General features: G+C 44.9%; 1 protein-coding gene across 6 annotated transcripts; it reads left to right on the top strand.

The window, feature by feature from the left end:
• The first annotated feature begins 1,689 nt into the window (after positions 1-1,689).
• LOC143352870 (histone lysine acetyltransferase CREBBP) lies at positions 1,690-25,339 on the top strand. 6 transcript variants are annotated; one of them, XM_076785808.1, is made up of 21 exons: positions 1,691-2,771; positions 4,549-4,704; positions 7,470-7,681; positions 7,764-8,138; positions 8,222-8,510; positions 8,602-8,910; positions 8,985-12,055; positions 12,399-12,556; positions 14,366-14,476; positions 14,568-14,702; positions 14,875-15,351; positions 15,438-15,603; positions 16,007-16,177; positions 16,274-16,507; positions 16,596-16,826; positions 16,907-17,026; positions 17,116-17,417; positions 17,504-17,917; positions 18,020-18,335; positions 18,466-18,895; positions 18,992-25,339. In XM_076785808.1, the coding sequence occupies exons 1-21, from the start codon at positions 2,690-2,692 to the stop codon at positions 19,465-19,467; spliced, it is 8,235 nt and encodes a 2,744-aa protein (XP_076641923.1). In that variant the 5' UTR covers positions 1,691-2,689; the 3' UTR covers positions 19,468-25,339. The 6 variants fall into 6 exon arrangements, with proteins under 6 accessions (XP_076641918.1, XP_076641923.1, XP_076641919.1 ...); XM_076785807.1 differs by having other exon boundaries at positions 1,693-2,771; positions 18,017-18,335; XM_076785803.1 differs by having other exon boundaries at positions 1,690-2,771; positions 18,466-25,339.

Raw genomic sequence — 25,339 nt, 5'->3', positions numbered from 1 at the left:
ATGAGTTTCAGCCGAGAAACAAGTGGCGGAGGCACGCCAGGAGAATAAAATTGCTTTAGACCGACTCGACTACCGCGACGCGTAAGCCATTTTGGTAACATTCAATCAGCAAACTGTGCTCATTCACGCCTTTAATCAATTTGCTAACTGCACAGCGAAATATTTTTCGGAGCCTAGCATTTTTTCTGTATTTCTGAAAATCGAATAGTTCGGAACAGAGGAACTTCGAAATATCATTCGTGATTTCAATCCGAAAAATCGAATAGATCGTAGTCGATATGCGAGTATGAATGAAAATAAGAGTATTTTACAGGATTTTCGTGATTACAATAATAATTCGGTGGCATTATATAATAGAAGACATTTTATCGACCATTTTCAGCAGCCAAGCGTACATATTCTGTGTACAATATAATGTAAATAAATAATACAACCTAAAATTTTTACCATGACGATGCCACTATCCAAACGTTTGTAAACGTTTCAGTTTTTTCGACTGTAGATTAAAAGCCTGGTGCATTATATGGCAATGAGAATGAGATAATGCACGTAGAATGAGTCAATATACGAAATCTCTACCGCCAAAAACGGAATCATAAATTATACGAAATATCGTTTCAACAATTTCTGGCAACACTGAACGAACGAAAATGCAGTATTTTTGCGATATCTCTCGACTTACGAAAACCACTGTCACCAGACAGCACTGCGACTATTCGACACAAAAACTTGACTTACTGCACACTGTAAAATTGAAAAAATTGAATACTGCTTTTTAACGCTGGTCTAAACTCTCTGGAAATAAACTATGAGAAGGTCCGATAATCATTTTATATTTTAAAATGGCTTACAAGAGGAGTTCCGTTCATCCAATAGTTTTAAATTTGGAAGTGATCTTTATTAAAATACCATTTCGACATTAAGTTTTATAAAATATAAATTATAATGTGAATAATCTTCCTTTACAACAACAGACAACAAACACAAAGTAGCATGAGCCACACTGGGCACGAATTTGAAATTAAAACAAAACACCTAAAACACCTTCATTCGGTTGACACGGGTCGTAAGAAAATTTCTGCCAGAATTACAGGTGTCGAAAAGATGAAAAAGACAATAGTGGTAATTGACGGGGAATTCTAAGGAATTTGAATGTACCACGGAAAACCGTAAAACTCTTCGAACCACTCGATCTGCAACTGATTAGAAATCGAACTATTCGTGTTGTACAAGACCCGATACATCCACAAAAATGAGATGGACTTTTGAAAAAATGTATAGACGTTTTGATAGTTGAAGAAATAAAACTCACATGAATCGCGTGTTTAGTATTTCTGTAATTTTCATAGGAAAACAGGCTAGTTTTCTGGCATTTCACAGCGTGCTAATCCCTGAAACAAAGAAATATCACGGTACCGAATAATAAAGACTTCGCCGTAAAGAGCGTCTCGTGCAACCACCGTACGAGACCGGCCATCATCAAATGGCGGCATCGAAATAAGCCAAGTCCTCGGTTGCTGTTGGGCCGGCGGCGTGACTTCAACCACGGCGTTCGTGGCCTCGCGACGTCTCGGCGAATCGGCGTCGAGCTAGTGGTCACGTGAACGCTCGGGCGAATCAGCGGGCCGGACTAGCGTCACGGCGAGCATACGGAGCCAGTCGGACATTTTCTGACAAGCGTAGAAAAACTTCTCGTCAACAGCAGCCGCCATTTTACGTTAGCCGATACTCGTGCGGTGCGGAACTCTCGCGATCGCTTCTCTCGAGCGAATTTCTGTGGCGCGCGGTGGCCGCCCCGGAGCCGACTCATCTCGTCGTCCTCGCCTCCTGGCGTCCGTGATTGCCTCGAACGTTCGGGGAAAGCGAGCCGCGTCCGCGGTGATCGTTCGCGCGCCCCGTGTCGCAGTGTGCCAAGGCGAGAGAAGAGGAGAGGAAGATGGTGCCAGCGGGCCTCGAGACCGATATCGTTGCTGCGAGATAGCGCCGTGCGCGCAGCCAGTCCGCCACACTCGAGTGTTTGACGAGTCGTGCGCGACCGACTGCTAAGAACACCGATATCAAACGCGTTCGGACCTCGTTCGGCTGGCGTTGTGCATTTAATTAATTACGGTGCGGTGATCCTCGCGATCACCGAGTATACTACTACTCTCGATAGTCCTTGTTACTTCCTCTCGGCCTGTCCAGTTTGTGCCTCGCCGCGAGTGGCCCGTGCGCCTGTCGAGGGACAAAATTCACCGTGTGTGCGTGTGTGGGCTTTAGCGCGGGGTTCGACGTACCCCCCGACGATGCCCAATGGTTGATCGTGTAACGAAGCGTGCTCGGGGACGCTCTACGCGCCGCGGTTCTCATTGTTATTGTCATGCCTGCGAGTACGCTGAGAGATTGGTGAATATTCGCGGCTTCAACGAGGAAGCAACACCAGCTACAGTAACCAGCATCATCGGCAGCGGTCTTCTAGTGGCGTAGTGCAGCGTTTCGCTCACTCGCTCGCTCGTTCGCTCGTGTGTCTGTGTGTGTCTGTTATACCCGTGTATACGTGCCTGCCTGCTGCCTGCGTGCTGCGTGCGTGCGTGCGGTCGACTCCGACGACTCGCTAACGCCGCCGCCGCCGCCGCCGCCGCTGCCGCTGCTTACTGCTACCGAGAGTAAACAGCCTGAAACAAGAAATAATTAACCCTGAAAAGGAACTATGGCCGACCACCTGGTGGACGGCCCACCGAACAAGCGGCCGAAGCTCGCAGATCCTTTTCAAGGAACCTCCGACTCCGCGGGTAAGTTTTCCGCCTTCGAAATTCATTCCGTGATACCTGTCCGACAATGTTTAGCGATATACAAGCCCGAGTCGCATCATACAGCGACTAACCTTTCAGGGGATAGATCACAGTCGCACGATCCTAAGAGCGTTACTCTCTTGGACGTCGTGCTGCTGTGCGCGGAATGTATGTATGTATGCGTGCGTGCCTACGTACGTGCGTGCGTGCGTACGTGCGGCTGTGTGTGTGTGTTTTGTATGAGTGTGCGTGCGATACACGCACTTTTCTAATTACTTTGTCGAACAATTTGATCAACGCCGATGTTACACCTCGAAGGCGTACTGTCAGCTTGTTGACGGTTCGGACCTTTGAGCAAAATTACCTCGTGACCGATGCTTCGGTTTTTCTTCAGGATAACAGCAGAATTCTGTTCTCTATCCAGTGACACACAGATTCACCACGTACCGGTTGTCGAACCCTTTCGCTCCTCCTTATCACGATTATTTTCTGATCCCTTTGGGACTGGTAGGAAAATGTTGTGGTCGAATAGTAGATCGTCGAATTTTCTGTTACGAGTGTCACTCGTGTTGACAGGGCACACACACTCTCTTTCTCTCTGTCTAGTCAATGTGTTTCGAGATTGTCGAAAGTTCGTTCCCGTTTTGCTTCGATTGAGATCGTTTCTGGATTTGTTAGTTAACAAACTAACCTAAACCGTTGAAGAAATACCGTCGCCGAAGGTTATGCTATACTGCAAATTGTGTTGTGTTTTCGTTGATACGAACGGTGCACGTCGTTGCTAGCGTGTAAGAAAGCCGTACGAGAAATGTTTTCTTGGAGAAACACGAAATTACGATTCAGAATCGTTATGGGACTGTGTTGCAGCACAGTAATGTCACTAGTGACAACTAGTTAGGGTATTACAGCCAATTAATCGCAGGTTATACTTTGTTCATTGTTTTATGATAATCCATTGTCGGCGAACCATTGTTTGGTGCCAGACAGTAAACAATTTGCATATGTGGTATAAATAAATTTTGCTCAGAGGTTATAGAAACAGTCAGTGTTTAAAAAGTGATGATTTGTATTTAAACAATTTATAACTTCTGTCTTGTTGCACGTTCTTTCGATTATCTCATTTTTTAATGTTTAAGAGATAATAGTATTTTGTAAGGTTTTTTTTTTAGTTCTTCTTAGATTTAGTTCTTATTTTACTTTCGTAGTGCATGGCAGATGCATGGAAATTTTCAATAATAATTAAAAAGACATATTGCTGGCATGATTGACGCGCTAACCGTTCTCCTTATTCTTACATTCTTTAAGCGCTACTCTTACCACCTTAACAGTTTCTGAACTCAATAATATTTCATGTAATCCCGTGTCAAATCAAAAACAACCATGTCACTTGAATATTCAATGTATAAAGTGCAAGACATAGTCAGGTTACACAAGATAAGTAGCAGACATAGTCTCCATCGCTCGCAATGATACGCGTTATTAACACATTCGAGACCAATGTCCCCAATAGCATTTTCTTGGCTATGATAAAATAATAACAATTTTATTTGTGTTTTAGTAAGATCAGCATAGTTTCAAACCAACCGTTGTACAGTGTTTTAGAGTGATTCTACGACTGTCTTTGTCGCATCCTTGGTTTTGAATGTGTTAAGGTAACAGGTATCGATGCTACAAAACAGAAAAAAGAATGACCAGGGCTGTTTCTGCTACTTGAAAGATACGATTCAGAGCATAGGCAATTTTCCACAGTCTAAAATAAAAACTATAATATATGTAGTGGGTATGGCGCCTGTAATGATGCACCATGCTTATGCAAACTACGGGGGAGGTGGCAGTGGTAACATGCAACAAATGCAGGGCCCGCCACAACAGCTACATCTGCAACAGCATCAGCTGCAGCCACATTGGAACAACCATACCGTCCAGAAAAGAAGTAAATATTAATAAATAAACCCAGCAGAAAGTTCAAAAATATTCAATCCAGCACTACAAAACTTGTTTGTCCATTCATCTCATTTATTAATACCATAAAGTTTGTAGAGTCATTCGATTACTTCCAATTTTGTCAGAGAGTTCATTACCTTTTGTACTATTGAAACGAAGCGTGTATAGCTTTGGCATATTGTCACTATGGTTGAATAAAGAAAAATTCCTACTAGACACAAAAACGATTAAGTACATTGATTATCAAATAAAAAAGCATACAGTCAAATCTTGGTAACTCGAATCTCGAGGGAAGCTCGAGGTTTAGAGATTCTAAAGTCTTCAGGTGTAAGAGGGGTTTAACAAACAATATTAGTTTCTGTAATCTTTTGCTTTGAATTGTTTTTGTGATGGAGACACGCATTATTGTATAGACAATTGACAATCGTTATTTCCAAGAGGCAGTGATAATACTTTGACTGACAGAAGTCAATTTAGATTTACAGAGTTCAAGTTTCAAAAGTAAACAACATACTAAATATGTGACAATCGATACAAGTTAAAGTAAGCTTACACTTGAGTTTGTAAAGGTTTTTACAGCAAAACAGAAGAGAATGAAAATTGTTCCGTTATAGAGGTTTTCGAGTGATAAAGGTTCGAGTTACAGAGATCTGACTGTAGTAAACAGAATACTTTAGTACTGAGATGCATTGATTTGTTCCACAAGATACTGGAGAAAAATTGGATCAGGTTTAGTATTATAGAAGAAACGTGTATCAAGGGATATTTTGCTTTAAGACGCAACATAAAAGTTTGGATACATATTCTGTTAGATTGAAATGCATTTAAGGGTAACAAATGTAATATGGACATGCGACACACATGCATAGAGCTGTAAAATTAGGACGGAACTACGTTAAATAACAAGTCAATTTTAAAACAAGAAAGAACAATATGATCATTGAGCTAAAGTCGAACTAGGTTTTGTAGGTAGGTAGATCAGATCTTTTCTACTTATGTACTTTCATACTTTACAGGTACAGTGAATTCCCGCTATAAGTCAGTTGCGCGGTTCTGGCGAGAGACATTTAGACGAAATCTGAGGTTCTCGCCGATCGCTGGAAACGTAAATGTTACTACCCGTCCCTATGTCATAAACCTATGACATACTCGCGGATAGTGACAAGAAGGCTGAGAAAATGTCTTTCTCTGGTACAATGTTGCACGTAGAAACGGACAGCGAAGCTCGAGAGCCGTCGCCGTCGAGGAGTGTAACATCCACCAGAAGACTAATTCAATTACAAAACTTCTTTATTTTTCATTATTTTTTTACGAGACTTTCACCAACATATTCATGGCATTTTTCTGATTAAAATGAAACCAAATACGATATAATTCCGATGATATTTACTTGTGTAATGAACGATAAAAGTTACTTCCCATTACAATTACATTAACGGGAAATTAATGTAAATATGATCTGAATTATATCGCGTTTTGTATCATTTTAATCAGAAAAAAGCCACGAAAGTCCCATAAAAAATTAATGAAAAATAAAGAAGTTTTGTTATCGGATTAGTAGTGGTCTTCTGGCCTCACACCGATATACCCGATCGTGTTATGTTATACTAATCGGCGGCGACAGCTCTCGAGCTTCGGCCCCTCACGGTATATACCCTGCGGTGGTGTGGGTAGTTCCAACGACTTTTAAACGCGAGGCTTGCACTGATTTATAACGGGAATTCACTGTAATTGGCTTTGAAAATTTAATACAATCAAAGAATGTTTTACATTACGTTTACGAGTTTCAGAAACTTTTTTTTAATTTTTTGTTTTTATTTAATGTTATAGCATTGAAAAACATTCCATGTGCAAACAGTTGTAAATACTCTTTAGAGTGACTATAATTTCTTCGCATGACTGTCTACTCTAAAGTTTGCCATCGGTAGCTTTGCTGCTTCAGTAGTTTAGCACGACATTATTGTGAATAAATTTTTTATTCGCTGTAGTATGAACTCCTTTAAGTTATGCTCATGCAGTGTATGTCTCATGTCTTATTTATTTACATATTTGTTTGTTTACATTTACGTGTAGTTTGTTGTAGTATCTTTTCATTGTTTTATTTTCTATTTTTTTTATCTTTTTAATATTGCATTCGACCCCTTTTTTCTCCGTTGATGTATCGTCTATCATGGATATATAATCAAGTAAGTTGAAAAGTGCATTCACACAACAAATGTATTTCAATACTTTAGGTTGGTTCTATTCAAGAAAATACTACTTGTTCTGTATCTTAAAATATGTACATATTTGTTAGAAAGTGTGCATGTGTGCATATATATGTGCATGTAGATTTACATGCAGGTATTATATACAACATGCGAAAAATGTTACAGTGTAAGAGATATTATGGTAGTACATAAAAGATCCTACTATTGAAACTTTGGATAAAAGCTATGGTGACGGTGCTGAATCTTATCTTCATAATATTACTAATGGTTTTTTGGTCTCTATGGTACATGTTACATCTAATATCATAATCTGATCTCCTTTTTTTAAACTGGTTGTCTAGAAAAGTAATTTTTTCAACCTTGTATATTAGATTTTCTACGGATTATACAGTGTAAAATGAATTTCTTACTAAACCATTTAATATCGTGTTGATGTATCAGTGCGACGATCATATGTTTTAAAGCGTTACTTTTCTAGTAACTAGGACTTTTACAGCTCTTCGAATATTCGGCTGTTGTTACTAATACGAATGTCTATTCTCAGATTACATAACAAACACAGATATGTTTGATCTTGAAAATGATCTACCCGACGATCTGTTGTCATCCGGTTCCTGGGGATCTGCGACCGAGAGTGCTAAACCGCCAGCTACAGGGCCAGGACCAGGGCAGCAAAACGGTGCCCTTGATTCAGAGCTTCGACAGCATGTACAACAACAACAGCAACAACTTTCGCATCATTTAATACAACAACAAGTTTGTACCCATAATACTTAATTCTGCCAAAGACAAAGATTTATTTCATGTAATGTGACCGTAATGATTTCTTTTTTATCAGGGCAACAAGATGGTTACTAATTCTCTGGTAATGGCTGCTGGAACTCTGGGTAACAAAAGTCCGAACATGCAATCTCCACCGAATGTTTCTGTGTCTAAAGTAGTCGATCCACAAATGGTTGTGAGTCTGGGAAACTTACCGAGTAGCATAGCCAGTTCTTTGGCAAACAATCAAATGTCTATCGCAAATTCTATGGGTAGTCTTCAATCTTCGATGAGTATGGCCGGCAGTAGTAATCCTGCCATGTCGATGACAGGTGGAATGAACTCTGGCCTAGTTATGACCAGCAGTGCTAGTGGGAATAATAATATGGGTGGTATGGCAGGTGGAAGTCTAATCGTGACCAACAGTTTGAACAAACAATCATTAAATACTGTAAGTTTTGTTTGAACGCGAAGATTGTTCAGCGTGTGCGTTCGAGTTTTACAAAATGCATAATCTGAGACTTCTTTGTTTAGGGTACTATGATGGGTCCAAATACTCAAGGAATTCATCATCCTAGCGGGCCACACGGAGTTGGTCAAATGCAAAATGGTCCTGGAATAATGAATACCAGAGCCGTAGCGATGCAACAACAACAGCAGGCTCATATGGTTGCCGCGACTAGAGGACAGAGCCCGCATCAACAAGTACATCAAGTTGGTATCGTTGGTACCGGTCAGGGTGGACCCCGGATGCAGGGTCCTCCGAACATGGCAAATATGCCGAACATGGGACAAATTAGTGCATCCAGTCCTTACGGTTATGGTAATTATCTTATACGTTTGTATACGATCGTTAATAGATGTGCTCTGTCAGCCGAAATGACGGGATATAAGAATATAAAATTATTTAACAGCACCTCCGAGCAGTGGGCCTGGACCTGGTGTCACAGTGTGTACGAATAGCCCTGTCGGAGTTGTCACGCCTCAACAAAAGGGGGTAGGAACAAATATGACTGTCATGCAAGCTGCTAATAGATTCGGTGGAACCACGGGTCCCATTGGTTCTGCCACTGTCGTGGGCGGCCAAGAAGGTACTATGGCGCAGCAAACTCAACCACCTGCTCCGAGTCCAGCTCAAACTCAAGCCGGCGCGCCAACCGGTGTACAACTAGGTTCTCAACAACCAACTCAGGGCCAAATAACCGGTACCGGTGCTCCAACTGGTGAGTATACTATTTTCGAGAGCCAAATCGTCCCTGAACGGTGAACCGTTTAACCAGAATGTTTGTCTTATCAGGTGCTACAAAGTCAACCGCCGATCCTGAAAAGCGAAAACTGATTCAGCAGCAATTGGTTCTTCTGCTTCACGCGCACAAGTGTCAACGGCGCGAAAACCAACCGAACAACGGCACTGTTCGGAACTGTACATTGCCAGACTGCAAAACAATGAAGAACGTTCTGAACCACATGACTGCTTGCCAAGCAGGAAAAACTTGCATGGTGCCGCACTGTAGCTCTTCCAGACAGATCATCAGTCATTGGAAGCACTGTAACCGCAACGATTGTCCGGTGTGTTTGCCGTTGAAACAGGCGAACAAGAATAAAACAACAAACGCTGCTGCCGCGTCCACATCGCAACCAAATAGCCAACCAAATCCAAGTCCGACAGAGGTGAAAAGAGCATATGATGCTCTGGGTATACAGTGCCCTACCACGACACCTGGTTTAGTGCCTGGCCCGTGTGTCACGAGGAGAATACCGGCGCCAGGTATGCAAGGAGCGACGGGCACGATGGGAAACGTTCGTTTGGTTCAACCTCCGAGCCAATCTGCTCCCGGCCAATCGGTGGTCGGTGCTGGGCAGCAAGTGGTCGCACCAAATGTGTCTCTTCCTTTGAATTCCAATCCGAACACGGTGGGTGTTGCCGGTAATCAGGCTACGTCGACCAGTGGAGGTACGCCTATTGCCGCGGCGGCGCCCGCGAACATACCGCAATCCGTGAACGTGCATCAGCTGTTCGGCTTGAACGATTCCGGACAGCTGAGCGTCGCAGCCGAGAATAGACTAGCTAGTCCTCAGCTTCCGGTCGGAGCTCAACAGAGTCAAGTGACAGCGACACCGATGCAGGAAACGAAAGATTGGCATTTAACCGTGACCCCGGATCTTCGAAATCACCTCGTACACAAATTGGTGCAAGCCATATTTCCCACCCCGGATCCGAACGCTATGCTGGACAAAAGAATGCACAATCTGGTCTCGTACGCGAGGAAAGTCGAGGGCGACATGTACGAGATGGCCAACTCCCGGTCGGAGTATTATCATTTGCTTGCCGAGAAGATCTACAAGATTCAAAAGGAATTGGAGGAGAAACGACAAAAGCGGAAAGAACAGCAGCAGCAACAGTTACAGGCGCAGCAGCAGCAGCAACAACAACAACAACAACAACAGCAGCAGCCTCAACCGGGACCATCCGGAGCGGCTGGGCCGAGTTTGAGGCCGTGTGCTCCACCGGGTGTTGGGACCGTTCCTCCCTCGCGACCAGTCGGAACTGTTACGCCTAGCTTACGTAGTCAATCGCCGAGCATGGCTCAACTCGGGGCTTTGCCTGCGATAAATATTTCACACAACAGAATGCCGTTCTCCCAACAGCAACAGGTACAACAGCAACAAGCGCAACAACAGCAGCAGCAACAACAACAACAGGCACAAGTACAAGCCCAAACCAAAGTCCAGGCTCAGGCTCAAGCACAAGCTCAGGCGCAAGCCCAGGCCCAGGTTCAAGCTCAGGTGCAACAGCAAATGCAACAACAGCAGCAGCAGCAGCAGCAGCAACAGCAGCAGCAACAACAACAACAACAGCAGCAGCAGCAACAACAACAGCAGCAGCAGCAACAAGGAATTTTAGTCGGTCCTCCGGGCCCTAGTCCAAACGGACAGTCGACCACGAACCCGAATGTCGTTCCGAATCCTGGTCTGAGTCCCTTCGGGCAACCGCAACTGTCACAAGCGAATCTGACAAGCACTACCACATCCGCAACAACTAGTCAATTTCCAACCTCGAACGGTACTTCCGGTTTGCCTAACAGTTCTCCTGTGCAGAATCAGCACCAGTTCTCTGACATTATGAAGGTCCGGCTGAGTCAAGCGCAGGTGATCGCTCACCAGCATCAACAGCAGCAACAACAGTTGCAGCAGTCCCAGCAGCAGTCGTCTCAGCCGCAACCGCAGCAACAACAGAGTCAACAGTCGCAGCCGCAGCAACCGACAAGCACTTCGAATCAGAGCGGTGCGTCGACGCCGATGCCGCAAGCACCGTCGCCGTTCAGCGTGACCATGCAGCCGCAAAGCAATCAACCTCAAAACCAACAACAGTTCAGCAACAATCGGCCTCTGTCGGTGTCGACGCCCAGCGACGGCGGTATTAGCACCTCGACTCCACAAACGATACCACCTCCCGTGTCCAGCGGGCCTAGTCCCGGTCCGGCGACGACATCGAACGGACCCCAGTCTACAACTTCCACGCCCAACACACCGTTAGTTCCTTCGTTGATGACACCGAACCAGACAGTCTCTTCCGCCAACCAAACACCGCCTCATCCCGGCACCACACCTTCTCCGGCCGGCCTGGCCAATCTCGGGAAAGGCATGACGTCCCAGGAACGTGCCGTCTTGAACGCCCCGAGAGCCTCCTCCAGATCCTCTCAGATGGCCGCCATCGCGTCCGCTTTAGACCGTGATAATTCTCCTAGTCCGCCGATGAATAACAATAAGGGAAAACTAGACTCGATCAAGGAGGAGAACATGAAGATGGAGATCGAGCAGGAGGATGGTTCCGATGGCCACCGGATGGACGGCGGGAAGAGCGTGAACAACGAGGTGTCGATCAAGACCGAAATCAAAACAGAACCGATGGAGGAGGGGTCTGGCGAGGGTATCGTCAAGGAGGAGACTTCCGGCATCAAGGAGGAACCAGTGACGCCGATGTCGGGCCAGGATGGTACCACGCCGGACATCAAGCCCATGGTTCCTGAGCCGATACAACCGAGCGGCACATCCACCGATAAGAAACGACTGTGCTTGTTCAAGCCGGACGAGCTGCGGCAAGCGTTGATGCCGACCTTGGAGAAACTGTACCGCCAGGATCCAGAGTCCATACCGTTTAGACAACCAGTCGATCCGCAAGCACTCGGGATCCCGGATTATTTCGATATCGTCAAGAAACCCATGGATTTATCGACGATCAAGAGAAAACTGGACACGGGTCAGTACAGCGACCCGTGGGAGTACGTCGACGACGTGTGGATGATGTTCGACAACGCGTGGCTGTACAATCGTAAGACGTCGCGAGTGTACAGATATTGTACAAAGGTATGGATCCGAAACAATCTCTGAGAAACTGTGGATCTTTATACTGCGAACGAGTTATAGGTAGACTGCGGATCTTGACGCAAAATCAAAATTTTCTGCACCGATCGCAAAAGACAGGAGCCTGTCACACATTTCACTTTTTCTTTAATAATTTTATTATTTCCATCGTTTCGGTCGTTCTATATTTTTAAATTGCAACCACTCGCAAATGTATAAAATCCGCAATTTAGTTATAAGTTTCTCTACATCTATCTATGAAATTTGAAGTTTCCGTGAAGATCCGCAGTCTACCGACATCGAACATTGAGGATGGGATCATTGAATATTCATATGTTGTTTTCAGCTATCAGAAGTTTTCGAGCAGGAGATAGACCCTGTGATGCAGGCCCTGGGCTATTGTTGCGGAAGGAAGTACACGTTCAATGCGCAGGTTTTATGTTGTTACGGGAAACAACTCTGTACGATACCCAGAGACGCGAAGTACTACTCCTACCAGAATAGGTCAGTATAACGAAGAGTTTTCTTGTACGGAACGTTGTCCCAGTCCGACGCGTCGATTTTAATGAAACTGCACACACAATTCCATCAAAATCGACGTGTCGCATTTGGACGATCTGCTCAGAACATTACTATCTGTAACGAACAAGTTTATTCGATGATACGCGTCGAGAAATAGTTTGCATGATGGGAATACACTGAGTAGGTTTCTTTTTATTTTTTTTAATCTCTATTTTGCCCCCTCAACAACTTTTCTACTTACTAGAGTACGTAACAATCGGCGAGTCTTAACGAAATTTTGGGAGGAAGTTGGTTTTTTAGTTTCGCGGTTCAAATTGTACAGCAAAAGCGCATTCGACTCGCACAGTGCATTTTTGTCAAGAGAAAATGTGCTACAACCGAATACGCCAGATTAACTTGGCAGGCTAATTAACCTGTTTCGGTCGTACCAGTCGATGCAGGCCAGTCTCCTGACCCACATGTTTCTTTTACTTCCGTTTTTCCCTTTATATTAGTCTCCCTCTGTCCCGTATTATGGCACACGTTAAAGGTGCGGATAATGTAAAATGAAATCAAGTTCTATAACGTTAGACCATAACGTTTAGGATAAAAGTAAGAGTGAAGTGTATACCATAGCATGGGACAGGGAGAGCAGTTTTGATACTACGATTACATACGTTTACCAACTAACATATTCCTACGCGAACAACTCGCACATGTGAAAGTTGAGATATTTATTATGCATATACTTAAGGGATATGTAGACGCTCCACATTGTATGTAGTTAGTGTTCGAGAGAGGTAGATGCTTTTATAGACGACTAGTATATAGTTCGGTTGACTCGGATCATTTTATCAGAGCGGTGAGCGCTTAGTCGATAGAGCAGGAAAGAGAGAACACGTTTGTAACCCTTGGGTATATGCAATTAACACGTTGACTGCCATATCACCCCTATGTGGGTGACGGAATTATTTGTCCAGGTTTTAAAATGAATTTTTACGTTAATATATTGATCGTGCCAAATTTAATTAGGGTCTGTAAAATGCAAGAAAGTTTGAGGACTACTCAATGTCATGCATTTAATTTTCTTCAATTTTTATTCCATTAAATCACTTACTTTGATTTTATGGAATTTTTGAGGTTTCCAGTTTGACAGTCAAAGTGTTAAGTAATTTATGTATATAATATACATATGTATGTATATCGTGTCTAACGATGGCACTCTTCTCTTCTTTGTATGTTACCTTCGCTCTACCCATGGGTTGCGCACGCACACACAAAATCCTTGTTTGCTGCTTGCTTCTTGTGTTGCCCGCGCCCCTTGCTTGTTTCCAACTCTACCACTTCGTACCACGAAAATTGCTACTTGGAAAATATGGGACGATCGAAATTGGATACCTGATGTCTTGGCTTCGAAAACGAACTAAAAATAAAAACAAAAACAAAACAAAAATTGTATATCTGCGATAAACACGAAAATAATCATGAAAACAACAACAACAAAAAAAAAATACACGATGACTCTCCGCAATTTTTGGAATCGAAACTGTTCAATGAAACGGACTCGAACACATACATATATGTAAAAATGTATACGTACATGTACAATTGGCAAAAAAAAAAAATACATTACTATTTGCATGTGTATAATCGGACAAAAAATAAACACTTATCAAAATTGGATTCTCGACATATGTTTGGATACATCAATTGGGGCGTGAAAAATGTATATGTATATCGATCCTCGTACGATGCACGCATAACATTCGGCGAATTGACAATTCGGAACTAAACACTATTGGAACACGATAGTCTAAAGGCATATGGTCTTGTTTCCGACAGATACACCTTCTGTCAGAAATGTTTCAACGACATTCCTGGCGACACTGTGACGTTGGGAGATGATCCAACGCAACCTCAGACGTGAGTATTCTCAAATGATAAAAACGCTATGCACGATAGAACGACTTTTACCCGATGAGCAAGGTAGCTGAACGGCCAGTTTTTGTTTCAGTGCGATTAAAAAGGAACAGTTCCAGGAAATGAAGAACGATCACTTGGAATTGGAGCCTTTTGTTGTGTGCACAGATTGCGGCAGAAAAGTACATCAGATCTGCGTACTACAGATGGAGTCCATCTGGCCTCTAGGGTAATCACGAATTCTCCACGCTGCACAGTGATTTGGAAATTTGATTTTAACACCGCCATTCGAGGGTAGACGTTGAAAAATTTGTCCAACTCACTGTGCACAGGCGATGATGCAATAGATCCTCTGTTACATCGTACAAGATTTTCTAATGCAACGTGTATTATCGACGCAGGTTCACTTGTGATAATTGTCTGAAGAAGAAAGGGCAGAAGCGCAAAGAGAACAAGTTCAACGCGAAGCGTTTGCCGGTGACGAAATTGGGCACTTACATAGAGACACGAGTGAACAACTTCCTGAAGAAGAAGGAAGCTGGCGCCGGCGAGGTTGCCATCAGAGTCGTGGCTTCCAGCGACAAAGTGGTGGAAGTCAAGCCAGGAATGAGAAGCAGATTCGTGGAGAACGGTGACATGCCCGGCGAGTTTCCGTACCGAGCGAAAGCGTTGTTTGCATTTGAAGAGGTCGACGGCACGGATGTCTGTTTTTTCGGCATGCACGTGCAGGAATATGGCAGCGAGTGCACGCCACCTAACACCAGAAGGGTCTATATCGCGTACTTGGATTCCGTACACTTTTTCCGGCCTAGACAGTTTCGTACAGCGGTCTACCACGAGATACTTCTTGGGTACTTGGACTACGCGAAACAGCTTGGGTACGTGCTATAATAAATGCGCGAGGATCCGTAGCGTACTCGCGATCAACATTTTCATAACGTTTCATAACATTTGTTGAACACAGATACACCATGGCTCATATTTGGGCCTGTCCACCTTCCGAAGGAGATGATTACATCTTTCACTGCCATCCTCAAGAGCAAAAGATTCCAAAGCCTAAAAGATTGCAGGAATGGTACAAGAAAATGTTGGACAAAGGCATGGTCGAGAGGATTGTACTGGATTACAAAGTTAGTATTACTTTTTTCGTTGGCTATGTTCCGATTTATACGATTTTGGTAGAAATAAGTTATCGAAGAGTCGGTTAGCCTAATGGCGACGGCAGCGGCCTGACAAGCGGAAGGGCCCGGGTTCGATCCCAGTCACCGCTAGACGCTGATTTGGCTGACCCTTTTTCTTCGACCAAATTCACATGATTCAGTCTCATGTGTTATCTGAGAGTGTACCCTTTACTCTTGGGTGTCAGACGAGACTAACATTAACGTCTGAATAAGCTAATGTTCTTACTGAATACGTAAATTTGAACAAAGGATAAACAGACGACACACGAATAAGAATGGCAAATTTTTTGTTTTCCATTTGCAAGTATAATTCAAGCGGAGGATCATGCCTCATGTTGTTCCTTGATTGCAGGATATTTTGAAACAAGCGATGGAAGACAAACTGTCGTCTGCCGCCGATTTACCTTATTTCGAAGGTGATTTCTGGCCCAATGTCTTGGAAGAAAGTATCAAAGAATTGGATCAGGAGGAGGAAGAGAAACGCAAACAGGCAGAGGCTGCGGAAGCTGCTGCTGCTAACGCGGTGGGTATCATAACAATTAATGGTACACTTTTGTGCGATGTTTCTTTTCAATCGCTATAGATAGCGATTTTCTAGAACGACAATTTGATGTTTCAGATTTTCTCGATGTCGGAAGACTCCGAGACAGGTCCCGACGGCAAGAAGAAGGGACAGAAAAAAGCCAAAAAGTCGAATAAATCCAAAGCGAATCAAAGGAAAAATAGTAAAAAGTCTAATACTCCCCAAACAGGAAACGATCTCTCTGCGAAAATTTTTGCGACCATGGAGAAGCATAAAGAAGTGTTCTTTGTTATCAGGTTGCATAGCGCTCAAAGTGCAGCCAGTTTAGCAGTAAGTATTACGAAATAGTTTTGTAAAATGTCACGATACAACCGTACAACATCGCGGTGTTAATATATGTTAATATTATCCATTATAGCCGATTCAGGATCCTGACCCCGTTATCAATTGCGACCTCATGGATGGTCGCGACGCTTTCCTCACGATGGCTAGAGAAAGACATTACGAATTCTCTTCCTTGAGACGCGCGAAGTTTAGTTCTATGTCCATGTTGTACGAACTGCACAACCAAGGCCAAGACAAATTTGTTTATACTTGTAATAATTGTAAGAGTCATGTAGAAACGAGGTACCACTGTACGGTTTGTGATGTGAGTATCGAAAGTAACGCTTCTTCTTTTCCTTTCTTTTTTCCGTTGCTTTCTACTAAACTATTATTTCGTGTATACAGGATTTTGACCTATGTATAAGTTGTAAAGAAAAGGATGGTCATCCTCATCATATGGAGAAACTTGGTTTAGATTTGGATGATGGTTCATCGCCGGCCGATGCCAAGCAAGCAAATCCACTGGTAAAATACTTTTCTGTACAGGTTGAATATAAATGTGTAGAAAAATGACACGTTCGCTAATTTCTTTTTTGTTTTCGATCTTTCAACAGGAGGCACGTAAACTGTCGATACAAAGATGTATTCAGTCGCTGGTGCACGCGTGCCAGTGCAGAGACGCCAACTGTCGACTACCCAGTTGTCAGAAGATGAAGAGAGTAGTGACGCATACAAAGATTTGCAAGCGAAAGACAAACGGTGGTTGTCCGATATGTAAACAATTGACCGCGTTATGCTGTTACCACGCCAAACACTGCCAGGAGACTAAATGTCTCGTCCCATTCTGTTCGAATGTCAAACATAAGCTGAAGCAACAACAGCTTCAGCAAAGGTTACAGCAAGTGCAATTGTTAAGGTACGTGGAGAGCCAGAGTAATTAAGAGTATTCCGAAGATTATCTGGAGACATGTTTAGCATAAATCGCGTGTTTGATTATTGCAGAAGGAGAATGGCTGTGATGAATACGAGACCGGTAGGCTCGGTCGGCGCGATGCAAAGTGGGCAACAGACTTCCAATGTTACTATGCCAACTGGCGTCGCCATGAAACCAGGAGTTAGTCCTACCAATTTACCTTCGCCGCATCAAGTTGGAATAGGGTTGAAGCCCGGAACGCAAACTCCGCCCGCGCACGTCCTCCAGGTGGTTAAACAGGTGCAGGAAGAAGCTGCGAGGCAGCAAGCACCGCATGGTAATTATGGCAAGGTGACACCGGGTGGCGGCGTCGGCGTCGGTGTCGGCGTGGGAGGACAAACAGGCGGAGTGATGCCTCCGCCGCAGATGCAACGACCAATGCCCGTCCAAATGCCAAATCCCGGTGGTACTCATCTCATTCCAATGGATCAGTGGACGCCAAGGTATGGAACAACCACAACAACAACGACGACGAAATTATCGTCGAAACAACTGCCTCAAAATCTGCAGACCACCCGATACAAATCTATTTTTATGCGTAGTAGGTATCAACCGAACGCGGTGATGCAACAAAGTCCAGGCTTGAGGCAACAAACGCCGCAGCAGTTGATGCAGCAGCAACAGCAACACCAAGGACAACCTGTGATCGGAATGGGAGGACAGATGCCTAGACAGCCTGGCATAATCGGTTCCCCCGTGAGTCAGGTCGGCTCTCAGGCTCAGAACTCCGCGATGCACAAGCAAGTGTTGCAGCAGTTGATGCAGACCCTGAAGAATCCCCACACGCCCGAGCAACAAAACCAAATACTGCAAATACTCAAAAGCAATCCACCGATTATGGCTGCGTTCATCAAGCAACGGGTAAGTTGCCGGAATTGTTACCCTTGATTCCCTCCTTCTCCCCCCCCCCCAAGTTCGCTATTATTTCCGATAAATATATTTTCTCGGTTTTTGACGACTTCTATTACCATGTGATTTTTTAAATAAAAAGGCGCTTGCCCTTCAGCAACAAAGTGGTCAATACGGCGGAGGAGTCGCCGGACCTCTGGGTCCTAATCAGCCGCAACAGCAACCAAGTTTGCAGCATATGATGTCTCAGCAGCAGCATCAGCAACAGCAGCAACAACAGCAGCAGCAGCACCAGCAACAACAACAGCAGCAAGGTAGAATGCAGATACAAGCGATGCTGAACCAGCAACAGGCACAGCAACAACAACAACAGCAACAGCAGCCAGTACAGCAGCAACCGCAGTGGTACAAACAGCAGATGCTGGTGATGCAGCAGAGGCAGCAACAGGCGCAGCAGCAACAGCAACAACAACAGCAGCAGCAACAACAACAACAGCAGCAGCAGCAACCGTTCACGCAACCACCGGCGCCTCCTTACGGTCAACAACGACCGATAAGGCCGTCCCTTCTCGGTAAGAGTCACCATACGATTCCCGACAAAACGAGATTCGTCGAGCCGGTTGGTTCGTGGTCTAACGTCTGCCACGATTCCGCGTATTCTTCCTCAGGTTACGGTGGGTTTAGCGAACAAGGCTACGGTCAGCCGGGTTTAAAGCCGACGCCGCCACCGATACCCTCCCCGCAGGGCGTGATGGGGCCGCCGGGGATCTCTGTACAGCAACAGCTCATGCAGTCGGTCCGGTCTCCGCCGCCCATTCGATCTCCTCAACCGAATCCCTCGCCGCGACCGGTTCCATCCCCGCGCAACCAACCAGTTCCTTCGCCTCGATCGGGGCCGGTGCCATCGCCACACCATCATCCGGCCCACGGCACGCCGACCCACTCGCCGGCCCACGAGCTCGGCGGGCCTAGCGAGATGATGCTCTCGCAGCTGAACGGCGGTACGGGGGCACCGACAGGGCATCCGGCCGCGATGCCCCATCACCCGTCCCCGGCGCCACCGCCGACCAGCGGCGCGGACTCCAGTGAAGTGACGCCAATGACGCCGCAAGACCAACTCTCCAAGTTCGTCGAAGGATTGTAGTGACTGTTAGTGAAGTCGGCCGATGCTACGAGTGACTACGTATACAACGGACCGGGCGGCCACGATGCCGTCCACCGTTTCAAGGACGGTCGCTGTTGCAGCCTACGTCGCCATGAGGCGGCGCCGGCCGTGCAACCCCCATCCGTTCTGCGTTCCTAGCTTCGTGGAGAGAGCGAGCGAGAGAAAGAAAGCGAGAGCGAGAGAGAGAGAGAGAGAGAGAGATAGAGCGCGCGAGAGAGAGAGTAAGAGCGAGATAGATGATGATCATGAGATCCGAGGGTACCGCGGAATATTCTGAGAATGGTACCCTACTACCCCTCCCCCTGCTGTGGTGCGACCAAATTGATTCGAACGACGCGTGTTCCCTCTTTTTATCTCCGAGTTAAGGTGCAGGAGCGAGATACAGCGTGATTGATGATTATGATGACGCAAGTGGTGCTGCTTTAGGAGACGCTCCGGCGATGACGCGCTACAGCTGGCTCAATGGACACTTTGAACTTCTTACGTTAACTCTGTACTGTTCGTACCTCATCGACATCTTCACTCCACCCCCCCCCCCCATCCCCCTATTATTACTATTGCTACTACTATTGCTACTATTACTACTACTCTGTAATCGAGAACCGGTGGAAATTCATTCGAAAATTGAGACGGAGAGAGACTATTGATACGTCCTCCACCTTAGATACAAACAGATACACACACCAGAGAATCCTGGAAGAGAACCTGGAACTCGCGCGCGTACACGAAAAAAATCATCTCGAGTCCTGTTCCTACATCCCCTACGAGTACATGTACACATACAGAGAGCGAGAGACAAAGAAAGAAAGAACGAGAGGGAGAGAGAGAGAGAGAGAGAGAGAGAGATACATCCAAACACACGACCTTTTTCATCTTTACCACCTTCCCTCTGCTGTTGCTCGTGCAGGCTGAGTGAAATCGTACAAATGTGTTGTGTATACTTAACGTTAATTAATAATTAATAGTTCAAATACTATTAGTGTAGCGATTATATGCAGTTATTATATACCACTATTATTATTATCGCGACGAGATGCAAAAGTATATATATAAACGAGAAAAGTGAAGAAGCCGTGGACTACTGTATGAAAGAGCACACACACACACAGAGAGAGAGAGAGAGAAAGTGAGAGAATGAGCGTGCGTGCATGCGTAGCTGCGAGAAAGCGAGAGCGAGCGATGGAAACGATATAATTGAAAGTGGGGCGAGAATTAACAAAAATGATAAATAACCCGACACACAACGTTGTAATGTAAGGAAGGGAGAACAGAGAGATTTAGCGGGGGATGAAAAGAAATTAAGTAATGTTAACTTAGGCTAATTTGTTAAGAGATCGCTACGGCTGGTCCCCGGAGGTGGTCGGCATCCTCGGGCCGGCGTTTAAATTTTATGGATACACATTCTGGCGAAGAGTACGCGGCGAACCGATGCGAAAAGAATTCCGATCCTCGGTTGATACCGCCGGACACACACACCCACCCGGGGGATCGTTTCGCTACGAGAGAGAGACTCGGAGAGGGAAAAAACAAACGAGATGCGAAGCGGACAGATTTCTCTCTCCTCTTGACAAAAGGACGGGGGCGGGACAAGCGCGGATTAACGGTGTCGCAACCAAAAATGAGTAGAGATTGACGACGAGCGGCTGTTTCGCTGGCTACGGGAAGATTTATAGATTAAAACGGAGAAATGAATCGTGTTAATTTTTTGAAAGACGAAGGGGAAAAAAAAGCAAACACAAAGAGTTCTTTCGCAACAAAAATCGATCGGGACGGGCCCGACATGTACAGTTCAATCAAAATGTAGCTACGAAAGCGTAAACCTAAAACTTAGGGTCCGTCCCAACCCATGAAAAGCGTTCTGTACATACTATACTATTATTACGATAATAATAACGATTATTATTAATTTCCCTGTCTCTTATAAATTTATTATTATTATTATTATTATTATTGATTCTTATTAATTATCATTATTATTATCATTATCGCTATTATTAATATTATTGCAAAGAAATTCAAAACGTATAGGTATAGTGTGATGTTCGGGGAAAAAACAAAAGCGAGAAAGGGATCCACATTCGTACACGTACACGTACTCGTACACGTACATATGTTTACACGTATACACGATACAGAGATACATTACTACATGATCGACACGGCGGCAAACGTACAGACACGCGCGCGCGAAGATGACACGTACTATTGCCGAGACTACGTGACTATGCCAGTGCTGTATCATAGTAAATTGTAAGTGTAACATTTCCTCACTCTTTTTCCTTCGATACCTATTTAAGACGTCTAGACGATAGAGGGGAACACACAGATCGGACGATCGACGCGGTGCGTGCGAGCTGTTTGCGGGTTCTAGGAGAGTCCGTTTCGTTTGTTTCATCACTTTTCTTCTTCTTCTTCTTCTTCTTTTTTTTTTGTTTTTTCTTTTGTCCACTGTCGTGTCGGACACGGTGTACAATGTGGTCCGTCATTGTAATGAAAACTGTAGCCGATCAACAGGAATTTCCCGCCGGACGATGCGCGGACATTTACAACACCGGTGGTCCTAGAAATTGCATCGCTTGCACATCACCGCGTTCCGTTTTCACTTCCGGTCGGATTTCTGTTTACGTTATTATAATATTTCTGATTTCTATTTGATTCGCGCGGAACTATTAACGAAATTACGTTTCGAACAAATTCGTACGACCGGAGATGCAATTTTCTCGGCCACCCGTGCACGTTTCGGTGTAGATTACGAGAAAAAGTGATCCTCGATCGCCTGCGGAGTCGTTTCCGTCGACGGAAGTGAGAGAGCGAGACAGAGAGAGAGAATGAGAGCAGGAGAGAGAGAGAAAATAGCACGTGATTTGTAGACATTAATATATTACTGAACGAGATGGAATCCACCAGCGGTGAGCGCGAAATTTCAAGCGTGTTATGCGAATGTATTCGATGTCGTTCGGCAAGCCCCGGCCAACTGCACACGCGACATCGTACGTCGTCATTATTACGATTATTATTATTATTATTGTTGTTATTATCATTACCGCACGCTGGTACATCGATGCTCTTTGAAGAACAAACATTGTTTCTTTCGCGGTGAAACCGGTTCAACCCTGCAATGGCACATTGTTTTCTCAGACCGTGAATCGTTCTAAAAATTCTGTAAAAAATTGATACGCGTTTTCAGCAGATAAAAGTCGCTATGCAGAAAATAATGTTGGGCGCCATTGCACGGTTCGGAAAGGAAGCCAGGGGTTAACACTTCACCTACCGAGGCGATAAGTTAATAGTCATTTAAAAATCAAAGATTAATAATTACGGATTTCTCAAGTAATTGTTCGACAGCGGCAACAATTTCGTGGCTCTGAGTTATCTCGAATAGCATAGGCACGGTCATTAGAAAATCAATTAGTAGACCTCCGGTAGGCGAGGTGTTGATCGAGGACGGAACAGTTTCGAGACGATACGCGTTACGTGGGAATCGGTCGGCGTTCATGTCTCTCGCGTGGAAAGCACCATACGTAATTCGTATCCAGTATTAATTTGTCCGAGGAAATCGCGTCGCGTTTCCTCCCCTGTTTTGTTGTTGATTTCCTTTCGCGTTTACGTACGGCGTACGGGATCTTCACGGGATGCAAACGACGCAATGGTATTTGTAATCGCTTGTGTTTTTTCAGTATTCTTCGAACAACGAAGGTGACTTTGAATTTTTTAAACGGAATGCTACATATTTATATCATACACGAAGCAACAGTAAAGGCAACATTTTTTTAAATAGATAACCAAAAAATATTTCTTTCGTTCCTGACCCGGCGTACAACCCTCGAACTTATTGCGTCGTACGAACTGTTTTGACACGCGCCTTCCTACAAAATGTCGAAGAATACGTAGCATTCTATTTGCAAAATGAAAGGCTACACTGCAACTGCGTGAACATCTTGTGCTCGAACGTGCAACACGACATTCGCGGAGTCATTCCTTTTTCATTTGTGCGTCCTCTCTCTCTCTCTCTCTCCCAGCCCCCTTCTCTCTCTCTCTCTCTCCCTCTCTCTCATTCGTTACTTTCTGGCTGCGTCGTTGTGCGTTTCGTCGCCGTCTTCGGTCCGAGCTTCCAAAGATAAGGAACGAGAGAGTTGATTTGCAGCGACGACGATGACGGTGACGATGACGACGACGACGATGACGATTCAGCGATTCACGAGGGAAAGATCAGAATTTCGGCCGCGACATGGGGTGAAAAGGGGGATGGAAATAAGGAGTTCTCTCTGAGCGAAAGAACGTGTGTAAACGAAGCATGGGACGGTGACCGAGAGCCGTAGGTTTCGAATGAGCGGTTTCACATAGGTCGGAAGGAGGATTAATCGTTAACGACAAAAAACCCAAAAGTATTTGGCTTAGTATGGCTGTGTTTAGGGCAGTGTTGTAAATCTGAAAGTGGTATACCCGTTGCGGTAGTAAACTCTTTAAGTGCGGACGTTCGAACGCCGCGCCGGTCGGCGTGCCAGCGCCGGTCGCCGGGTCCGTCGCGAGGATTTTAACCGATCGTGAGATTTTCTTTAAATTAATTAACAACCGCCGCGCGTTCGCCGGGAAAACCGATCGCCGCGTCTCTTCGTCTACGTCCACGTCTGTCCCTTCGATTTCTCCCTGTTTCTTTTTCTCTATGGATCGCGTCTCGCCCGGGGGGCGTTCTTGGCGCGTGTAAAAATGGATCTTGAGCCGAGGAGCTCGATCGCGGCGCGATAGAGAGATCGAAGAGGCCGACGCGGACGAAGAGGACATTCGCGCGAAATTCGCTTCCGACGAGGGGAAAGGAAAACTCGAACCGGAAGCGGACTTCGATGTGTGTCTCCCCCCTCGTCGTCGTAGCTCCGTTGGCACGTCGGCGTTCGCGGCGAAAATTTATTATTGTAACGAGAGGCGAATGATAACGATGCTATACATATAGAAATATATATTATACGATTTTTGTTTTCTTTTTTATATTAACGGAACACGATACGTAGGCCCGCGGCTCTATCGCGTGACGAGGAGTAAACGTTAATTAACGAATCAGTGAATTATCCGATAGACGATAATCGCAGACACACAGAACTACCAAGCGTAATTATAATAATAATAATGACGATTATTATTATTATACTACTATTATTATTCTTATGATTATTATTATCGAGCTACCAGCTATAGAGTACTACTTTTTATTATGACATTTCGTAAATAGTGAATCGATGATGATGATGATGAGGATGAGGATGATGATGATGATGATGATTATGATGAGGATGAGGATGAGGATGACGATGATGATGATGATGATTGATGATGATAACGACGACGATGATGATTGTCTAATTAAACGACTACTGAGACGCAACATGTAACATTTATCCCCTCCCAGGTGGAAAAATGGATGAAAGCACACGCAGAGCCACATACAGATACACGCGTACGTACAGTAACACACATACGTAGAGAAACAGAGACAGACACCAATTTCTCGATCCCGATCTCTCCTTTTTGTTTGTTCTCCCAACAAAAGGGAAACAGAAGAGCGTCGAGAGGGATGGAGAGATACGTCGCTCGAGTCTCTCTCATTCTCTCTCGACCCGGCCTCTCGCGTCCCCCTCGATACATCCAGAAACCGAGAAACAGACTGCATCGGTCACGATAAATCTTGTAAAATAGTTATATTTCCAACGATGCGCGTTCCTTTATTTATTTTCTATATCGGTGGCGTTTTTCGTCGTTACCGCCGCACGAGAGAAACGTAGAACACGTATGTATATCGGCGATAACACGACTGAACGGCATTCTTGCATTCGATACGCTTCACGCATACATACACACA

The sequence above is a fragment of the Halictus rubicundus genome, chromosome 3 (genome assembly GCF_050948215.1).
Source record: "Halictus rubicundus isolate RS-2024b chromosome 3, iyHalRubi1_principal, whole genome shotgun sequence".
Classification (NCBI taxonomy): Eukaryota; Metazoa; Arthropoda; class Insecta; order Hymenoptera; family Halictidae; genus Halictus; species Halictus rubicundus.
This window is presented reverse-complemented; position numbering and strand designations above follow the sequence as displayed.